Source organism: Agrilus planipennis, unplaced genomic scaffold, assembly GCF_000699045.2.
Source record: "Agrilus planipennis isolate EAB-ADULT unplaced genomic scaffold, Apla_2.0 scaffold211, whole genome shotgun sequence".
In the NCBI taxonomy this organism is placed as follows: domain Eukaryota; kingdom Metazoa; phylum Arthropoda; class Insecta; order Coleoptera; family Buprestidae; genus Agrilus; species Agrilus planipennis.
The window spans coordinates 52,855-62,533 of NW_020438967.1; the positions used below are offsets into that span (position 1 = coordinate 52,855).

The 9,679-nt window shown below is 35.3% G+C and overlaps 1 protein-coding gene across 1 annotated transcript; it reads right to left on the reverse strand.

Annotated features, from left to right (window-relative positions):
* Window positions 1–1,182: 1,182 nt before the first annotated feature.
* LOC108738431 (tigger transposable element-derived protein 4-like) lies at window positions 1,183–8,024 on the reverse strand. The gene is made up of 3 exons (XM_025975315.1): window positions 7,865–8,024; window positions 6,231–6,422; window positions 1,183–2,717 (listed from the first exon to the last, which is right to left on the reverse strand). Exons 1-3 carry the CDS (start codon window positions 8,022–8,024, stop codon window positions 1,183–1,185), a joined length of 1,887 nt encoding a protein of 628 aa, XP_025831100.1.
* Window positions 8,025–9,679: the final 1,655 nt, after the last annotated feature.

A 9,679-nucleotide genomic window follows, 5' to 3' on the forward strand; every position in this document is an offset into this window, starting at 1 on the left:
TTCAATTATAGATAGGTAAATATCACATATTTCTGATGTTTTCAATACACCTTGAAAGCTATAAGCCATTTTTTAAGAATAAAAAATAAATGTAAACTTAAAGATAGTAGACACACTCATGACAGTAGTAATGCTTGTACAAATTTTATAAATTGTTAAACTTTAAATTTATATAGAAGAAAAAATGTAGGACATGAAGATATTGACATCGAGATGGATTCTGTAGAATCAATTGATAATGAGGAATCAACTTCTAGAGTATCATTAAGAAGTAGTAGTGGAACAGCAAAATTAAAAGAATTGTTATAAAACCTTCCAATTTTTCTTTAAAGAGGGAGGTGAAATGTACCTATCTTTCGTCAGATAACATCTATTAAATATTCTATATAAACATAAATTGCAATCAAAATATATTTACACTCTGTATATGAAATTACTGATAAAGGGAATTTACTAATCGTTATCTAAATGACTGCTAACAATACTAGAAGTTTTCTTACCTTTCACTTTTTAACAGCAAATATTATTTTTTATAAAACAGTAATTTACCTAATGTATATTTTAAAGACCTACGTCATTTTTTTGTAACCTCAGATGTAATATTTTTATACATAAATTCCGGAAAAGGTGGTTAAAGAAGTAAATCAAAATATTCAACTTAACTTCAACATCTACATCTAGTTCCCTGTCAACATTCGTAGGTCTACCAAATCTTATAAATAAAATTAATTTGGAACTATGACCACGAAATCGTTGAATTAGAGAAACAAAAGACAATTCACCCAGAGATTTTTCTTGAAAGTAAGCAGTCAATTTTTACCACTGACACATATAGAAGTGATGTCTATACATGTAAGTTTGAACGCGCCGTCAAACTTAGTCATCTAACTCCATCTAGGAGACTAGACCTAACTAAGAAGGAGGGAGAGAGAGGGGGAGTGTGAGAAAAGAAAGGCCACGTGTATAACTTGTCTCAATATAAATACAGTAGACTCTCTCTATAACGATTCTCAAGGGACCGGATGTTTTCATCGTTATAGAGAGAGATCGTTATATAGAGAGAAATATTTTTTTAATCAAGTAATGCTTTAAAATAAAAGACCGTACTATGAACAAAGAAAAAGCACAATGATAAAAAAGATAAATTGATATAAAAAAATCACAAATAAAATTACATAATGCTTAATTAAAGAAGTCTTTCAATGTTGTTTGCTTTTTTTTGGTCTTCCAAAGCATAGACCTCACTTTATCTTCAAGACGCGAAGCATCCTCTGACGCAGTTGGCTCTTCTTCATGGTGAGCAAAGAATTTGCGGAGCACCTTAGCAGCCTCCAGGGCTTGTAGAGGGGTTGGGACTGGTTCCGGCTCTGGATCGATTTCCTCTTGCTCACTATCTTCGTCATCAACAACAACACGAACAGCATTCAGAATGTCCTCGTCTGAAACTCCTGCTGCTGTAGCCACTGTCTCGTCTATGTTTTCGTAATCCTGTAACTCCTCTGGCGTATAAGTTGTTGGAAGTTCCAACTGTTGGGCCCAAATAACTAGAGACAAGTCGTCTTCGTCTTCTGTTGGTACTGGGTCTTCCAGCCATCCTGCGTGCCTGAATGAGTGCTTTATTGTCTTCTCTGTCACCTCAGCCCATGCTCTGCTGATAATTTGTACAGCATCTAGGATAGTTGGCCTAAAATGTCCATTTGACTCCACCAGTTCCATTAGAAGTCTTCGCCTGTAATGACTTTTTAGACTTTCTATGACACTCTGGTCCATAGGCTGATGGATACTTGTTGTGTTGGCTGGTAAAAATCCAAGTTCTATGTTCTGGAGATTGGGTATTGCAGGGTGAGCAGGGCAGTTGTCAACCAAGAGTAAAATTTTCTTGCCCTTCAACTCACAATCCCATTTTCGAATCTCTTCTTCAAAAATTTGAGACGTCATCCAAGCACTCTTATTTGCTTGGTAATTAACAGGCAGACGCTTAACATTTTTGAAGCAACGTGGATTCTTAGACTTGCCAATCACCAGAAGTTTTCTTTTTACTGAACCTGTCATGTTAGCTGCCACCAAAATTGTGATCCTTTCTTTTGATAATTTCCCTCCGATACATTTTTCTGACTTGAATTTCAATGTTTTGTTTGGTGTCATCTTGTAAAATAATCCAGTTTCGTCAGCGTTAAAAATATCTTCTGGCGAATATCGAGCTGTCATACCAGGCCACACTTTTTGCAGCCAGTCGTCTGTAATGTTTTTGTCGACGTCACGAGCCTCTCCACTAATCTGCCCGTAATTTATGTTGTGACGCTGCTTCCACTTACTCAGCCAACCTTCAGATGCCTTAAAGTTAGCGATGCCAAGCTCCGTAGCATAAAATTCCGCCTTTGCTTTGATTACAGGTCCAGACAGTGGAATGTGGTTGTTACGCTGTTGTTTAAACCACTGTAGAATAGCGCGATCTAAATCGTCATACTGAGGTTTACGAATCTTTTTCTTGGTTCCCATTTCTATTCCCGCATCAAGCCACTTTTTCCTATCCTTCCAAATTGTAGCCACAGTCGACTGGGAAATCCCCGTACGTCGAACAACATCTGTTTGTTTTTCGCCATTTTCTATTGATTTGATGAAAGAAATCTTTTCTTCGACAGTGAGCACCTTACGCTTTGTTGGAAGCATTTCAATTGTACACACACAAAAGTTCAATTTACTGTAAACACGCAACACTAAAACAATTGATAGAGGCGGTAGGCGCTCAATGCCACACGTCACTATGGCCTAAAACGGGAAACAAAAGACGTTGAGTATTGAACTGATCGTTGGGCGAGTTAAGTTGAAAATAAACACCCGCTCATTATTTTAAAATTGACATGTAAACAAACACAATTGTTCTGAAAACATCGTTATAGAGAGAGCGATATCGTTATACAGAGAGTAAATTACATTGTTCTTATGTTAGACCAAACATCGGTGTTAAAGTACATCGTTATAGGGGAATTATCGTTATAGGGAGAATCGTTATAGAGAGAGACTACTGTATTGTTAATTAAGGTTAACGACAATTGTATTGAATGAGGTTGATTAATTAGTTATAAGCACTTTGTAAATAGTTTATTAGCATCAGCTAATCTGTAAATATGTTTTGTTATTCAGTTGTTTTTACTGCATCAAGCATTGTTTGATTTCATAACCTTAAAACCTCCACTCCTCATTAAGTTACTGATTCCGTAACTTACATACATAAAACAGATCTTGAGACTTTCTTAGATGCACAAATTAATACAAAAATTATAGAATCGTTGGGGATATTAATATTAATATATTCCAATTTCTTCCCGTAGGTTAAGTTATAAATAAAAAATCAAAGCCAATAGGGTGAAAGTTCACCAACGTTTCGCCGCCAGGTATAGAGCTTCTTCAAAGGCTACAATTATTAAAAACACTAATAAGAATCGAATAATTCATGAATCCAGACCTAGGTGTCTAGGTCAGTTAAGTACATAACAGAAGTTTAGCTTATATAACGCTACAAGGTTGGTGAATATCCACGGGCACAGTAATTTACACAGTAAAAATTATGTAAAAGTACAATTAAAACGACGCACAATATAAATAAAATAATACATAAAATAAATTGTTAAAATCATGGATAGAAACAACTATGAAGGTATAAATAAAATAATAAATTAAGTGACTAGTTTAAGAAAAAAAATGTGGACAAAGACAAAAGAACTTAAACCTAAAGCTATCAAACTTACAAAAATTATGAAGCAGAAAAATAGTTAGATAGTGTACATATATATACATAGTAAAAAATAATTTGCATTATTGACAAAAAAACGTAATAAACTGAGAATACAATTTTATTTTGTTATTAACAACAAGAATTTCTCGTCAGATGTACGTTGTCCCTAATTCTCGATTTTGTTAGAGGCTCCTCGTCAGTTTTACATAACTTCCAACAGCGCAATTTTGGTAACATACTATATTGCACATCCATGAGCTTTCAAGCGTTTCTTACCCACTTTTGCTCTTTCATACCTTTTTCCTATTTTTTTTTTCTTTTGTGTTTGCGAGTGTTTCTAACCCACCCTTACACATTCGTAACTATGCGCTTTCAAGTGTTTCACATGTTTTAACTCACTTTTGCACATTTGCAACTATGCGCTTTCAAGTGTTTCACATGTTTTAACCCACTTTTGCACATTAAATTCAAGCAGTTAACATGCTCCAAAATTTCAAACAAGACACTAAAGAAATTTCAATAACATTCTCACCTTAGCACATTTTCCCCGCCCTAATGCACTTACTCATCTTTCATGTGGTCTACTGCTACCACAGACCGTTGTTTTCTCCTATTCCTAAGGTCCTCTACTTCGTATCGTTCATTTGGCAAAATTGCCACAACTCTGAAAGGTCCCTTAAATTTGGGATGTAACTTTTTACTCTCGCCTGTTGATGGGACACTAGTAATTCGAATTAATACAAGAGTTCCCACAGGGTACTTTGTTGCTCTTGCCCTTCTTAAATCAAATTGCTCCTTTTGTTTCTGCTGTGCCTTATCTAATCGAGCTTTAACTTTCGTTCGGGTTTCTGACAAGTCTAATTTAGTTATGTCATATTGAGTTTCACTCAGGACAATACTTTCAGCTGCCGAACGAGATTTTGTGCCAAAAGTAATTCAGTTGGTGTCATTCCAATTGCTCGATTCACGGTAGTATTTAAACCTCTTTGTATGGTTTTTATGTGAGAGTCCCAAATACCATCTTCCATTCCTCCATTCAAGGCAGACAACGAGTTAAATATTGTGCGATTAAAGCGCTCGCACTGACCGTTGGCGCGTGGGGTGGCAACCGCGTTTAGAATTTGTTTAATTCCATGATTTCGGCAAAATTCTTTGAACGTGTGGGACGTGAATGCGGCTCCCCGATAAGTGATGACACACACTGGTACCCCAAAAATATCACGTATCTCTATTTTGTATTTTTTACAACTTCTATGATGGTAAATTTTGTAAAACCGTCTACTATAACGAGTATCTGCGTGATTTTATTTTTGCTTTTAATGAAGGGTCCAACATGGTCTAAGTGTAACGTGTGAAACGGTACTGCTATTTTTTCAATGGGATGCAGTTGCCCTTGTTTTTTTCCTGACGGCGATTTGTAATAAAGGCAACTTAAGCATGCATATTTCGTAACGAATTTACGCATTCTCGGAAAATAATAGTTCTCCCGAATTTTCGATAGTGTTTTATCTATGCCAAAATGTCCGATATCATCGTGAAAGAGTTTGCAAATTTGCCATCGAGTAGATTTTGGTACTAACCATTTTAGTGACGCGTCTTCAAATTTACGGTATACAAGCCCATTTTTGATTTGATACTGATCAAAGTAATGTTTATTTGTTGACTTATTTTCTGTATTTAATAAAATATCTCGTATCATGCAAATTGTCTCATCTTGAAGTTGCGCTGCCAATAACCACTCCGATTCTGTAATGTTTACAACTCCCAATATTGTGTTTGGAGGGTTACGGCTGAGGCAATCTACATGATTCATTTTTAACCCAGATCGATATTGAATATCGAACTGATAATCTTGTAGCTCTAACCACCACCTAGCTACTCGTGGAATTATATCCTTCTTTACTGCCGTACTTCTTATAGAGCTACAGTCTGTCACTTAAACGTAAACCGTGTACCTAATATAGATAGCTGATATGAATGATAATTCTTTTCTGGAATAGACGTTTGTCTGCTAAAATAAGCTACCACATGTTTCTTATTATTTTCATCTAGTTGAAATAAGATGCCAGCAATTCCCACCTTACTAGCGTCTGTATGCACTTCTGTTTTTAAGTGTCTATCGAAAATTTTTAAAACCGACTTATCACTTAATAATTCCTTGAGACGGTTAAAAGCAGTTAATTGCTCCTGTTTAAACTCCCATGTAGTGTTCTCGCGTAACAATCGCGTTAACGGTTCGGCGATGAATGCGAAATCTTTTATGAATTTACGAAAATAACCTGCCAATCCAAGAAATTGACGTAATTGTTTAACGTTACTAGGTATTGGCATATTTCGTACGGCCTCTGTCTTTTTAGTCCAGGTTTTACTCCCAACTCTGAAATTTCTCTACCCAGATGCTCTATTTGTGTGAAAAAAAATTTACACTTGGACAATTTTAGTGTCAAATTATGCTGTCTTAGTCGGTCTAATATTTTTATCAATCTGTCCATACCTTCGTCAAAGGATTTGGCAGGTATGATAATGTCATCAATATAAACTTGTGCAATCGTGTTTATGTAGTCTCCTAATACTTCCGTCATTAAACGTTGAAATTCGCTCGGTGCGTTTGCGAGTCCAAACGGCATCCGTAAGAATTCATAATGCCCGTCTGGGGTCACGAACCCGGTCTTTGGTATTGACGACTCTGAAAGGGGTATTTGGTAAAACCCCTGGGCGAGGTCAAGGGTAATAAAATACTTATGGCCTCCCAGTCGGTCTATTTGATCATCAATTAGAGGGAGAGGAAATTTATCTTTTTCAGTTATTTTATTTAAAGCTCGAAAGTCCACGCATAATCGTTTCCCACCGTCCCCTTTTGGAACTAGCAGAACTGGGCTAGCGTATGGAGAACGAGACGGGCGTATAATGTTATTTGATAATAAGTCGTTTATAATTGACTTTATTTCCTCTCTCTCCGAAATTGATGAACGGTACGGACGGTAAACTATTGGTTTATCAGTGTTGCACTTGATCGTCATTTGTGTCGTATTAGTCTTCCCCAACTCACTTGTCTTAAAACAAAAACGGTCCTTGTAGCCTAATAGCAGCTGTTGGAGTTTGTTTTTCTCCGCCAATGAAATGTCACCGCACGAGAAACTACATACATCAGCATTCTGGTTTATGAGCTCGGTAACCTTCACAAAATTTACAGAATATTTATTTATCATATTTAGCGATAAATCGGTATCGATGGGCAATGTTGTAATAACTAAGTATTGTCCACTATTGATCAGCAATACAGACGGGTGATCAAGGAAATTTTGACCAATTAATAAATCAAAAATTAGGTCTTGGTTGTTTACTAATAAAATTTCCGTTTTTACTTTAACTCCCTCAATTTGTATTGTTTCAAAACATTTATGTCTAACAACTACTTGTGAGCCATTAAAACCGGATAAATATATATTTTCATTAAGGCGAATAATTGGTAAATTCATTTTTCGAGCAACTGAGTATTTCATTAGCGTCGATTCGCTTCCCATATCAATAATACAGTCTACGTGTTGTTTTCTAATTTTAGCTCTTTTTTGATATTTGTTACCTAAAATTTGTCCAGCGTAATTAACATATTTCTTTTTGTCACTTTTCCCTTCACGTTCCCTACGCTTAAATCTACAATTTTCCACAGTATGACCTGATTTATTGCAAAAAATGCACCTAAAATTTTTATATTTAGGACATTGTATACGTTTATGGCCGTTTTCCTTACAAACATAACACACTATATCGCTTTGTCGATTTCCGTCTACTCCGGCTGTAAATTTAGTCTCGGGTCTTAAACTAAATCTTTGACCGGACACTTTTGAAGTACAAGGAAAATTTGTAACATATTCTGATAGTTCAACAAAAGTAGTACAACGGGCCGCCTTTATGGTTAATTTAGTTGATGGGTCTGTTATGCCTTCAATAATACAGTCAACAATTTGTTCTTGAGACAAATTTAATTTTAACTTATTAATTTTTGACCCAAATCAGCACGGTAGGTTGCGGCTTCAAAAAATTGTTTACCAAACGTTACAAGCTGGCTTCTCAAGGCAGCAATTTCAACTCTGGCCTCGACTAACATATTTTGTAAGTCACTACTACCTGTTGTCTCTATTGTTGGGGTACCAGTCTCTTCCGGGGTACTAACATTGGTGTCAGGTTGCTCCAATTCACCCTGCTCATCAAGGTTCATCCGAGGTAGACGTATTGGAGGTTCACTGTCAATGTCCTGGCGCTGACCGCGTTTCGGTCGTCTATTCATAGTTGCCACCAGCCCCTTTTTTTTTGCACAAAATGAATACACTAATTCCTTTTTTTGGGAATCCCACCGCTGCTTTGTTAGATAATTATATCAATAACAATAACACTCACAACGAAGAATTTAAAAACCTTTATTTTTTTCCTTTTTCTTAAAATAACAAAATTAATGAAACTCTTACTAATTAGAAAAAATAATTAGACTGTATATTCGAAAAGACTATATCAGAATGATCCCTCAAAAAGCACCAAACCCCTTTCGATAGCGTTGGCCTCGAAACTCCAGACTGTTTATGTTTATATTTCAATGTTTTTACATGCTCGTGTCCCATAATTTAAAACTGCCGAGNTTTTATTATTTTATGTTGGAAAGGATTCGATTTATAAGATTTGTGTTGTATGATTTAAAATATGCGTGCATATTAGGGTAAAAAATATTTGGAAGAATAATATCGACTCTAAATTTTTTCTTATTTAAATAACGCAGAGCAATTTTTTTCCATTGTTGGTTTCTGGAATAAGTAGATTTTTGTTTAATTTGATTATTGTCTTTTATACGTACATGTAACTTCAGAATTATATCTCATAATTACTATTTTGAAACTAAAAAGTTAACAATTCCATTTTTTTTCTGACGCGTTTTCTTAAATGATCTTACATCCGTTTAATGCGTGATTGCAATTCCAAAATAACTTTTTATTTTTATATGAATTTTATTTGTAGAATAAAATAGACGATTGTGAAATACAACCTTATTACATAAAACTTAAATATGAAGAAGTAAAATAGCAACGTTGTCGAGTCCAGAATACGACGTTTTAAAGCTATTAGGTACTTATTACCAAAAAATAATAGTTACTTATCAATTTTTACCTAAGCAACTCTGGTTTATACAAAAATAATCAGGTATCTGTATCACTGTATTTCGTCTTAGTAGTAGTAGTATTAGGCTTTTGCTTCTTTATGTTTTAACCGTAAGTTACAGTTCAATAAATAATAAGTATTAGGTATTTCGAAAATGCAACACTCATAAATATAAACATATGTATATATAAAGGGATGCACATCTACGAAGTATTTTACATTGCCACAACTTTCAGCTGTGAAGACATTCCCTCAACTTTCTAAAATTCAATTCCAGACACGTGATTGTGAAGGAGCAGTAGGTGATAAGGACTTTCTGGCGCATTTTTTAAGAATTTGTCCTATTGGGGTCATTATTTCTTTGTTTGCTGATCGCCAAAATGAGGGTATACCTATCTACTTTTTTTTACTTATACAGTTTAATTTACTAACATTGCGCAATACTACGGATTAAACCTATTTAGAACGCAGGTCGGTTTATGTTATTAAATTATGTAAATGTTATTATATATACAGAATATACGCTGTTATTCGCGATTTCGACCTTTTTGGAACTCATCAGCGCGTCGCAGACAGCTCCGACAAAACACAGATTAACTTTTACCTGCTGTCTTAACAGCGCGTTTTAGAAAATCCCACAAATGGCGCGGTAAACGTCATCTATAGTACGATGCCTCATTTGAGGATTACGTATGTTCCAACAGTTCGGGCAGTTTCGACAGAAAACAGACCACTTCGAATTATTTTATTCGATTATGGTAACGTGCCTATCACGTTGAGGTTAGCTACGTCGGG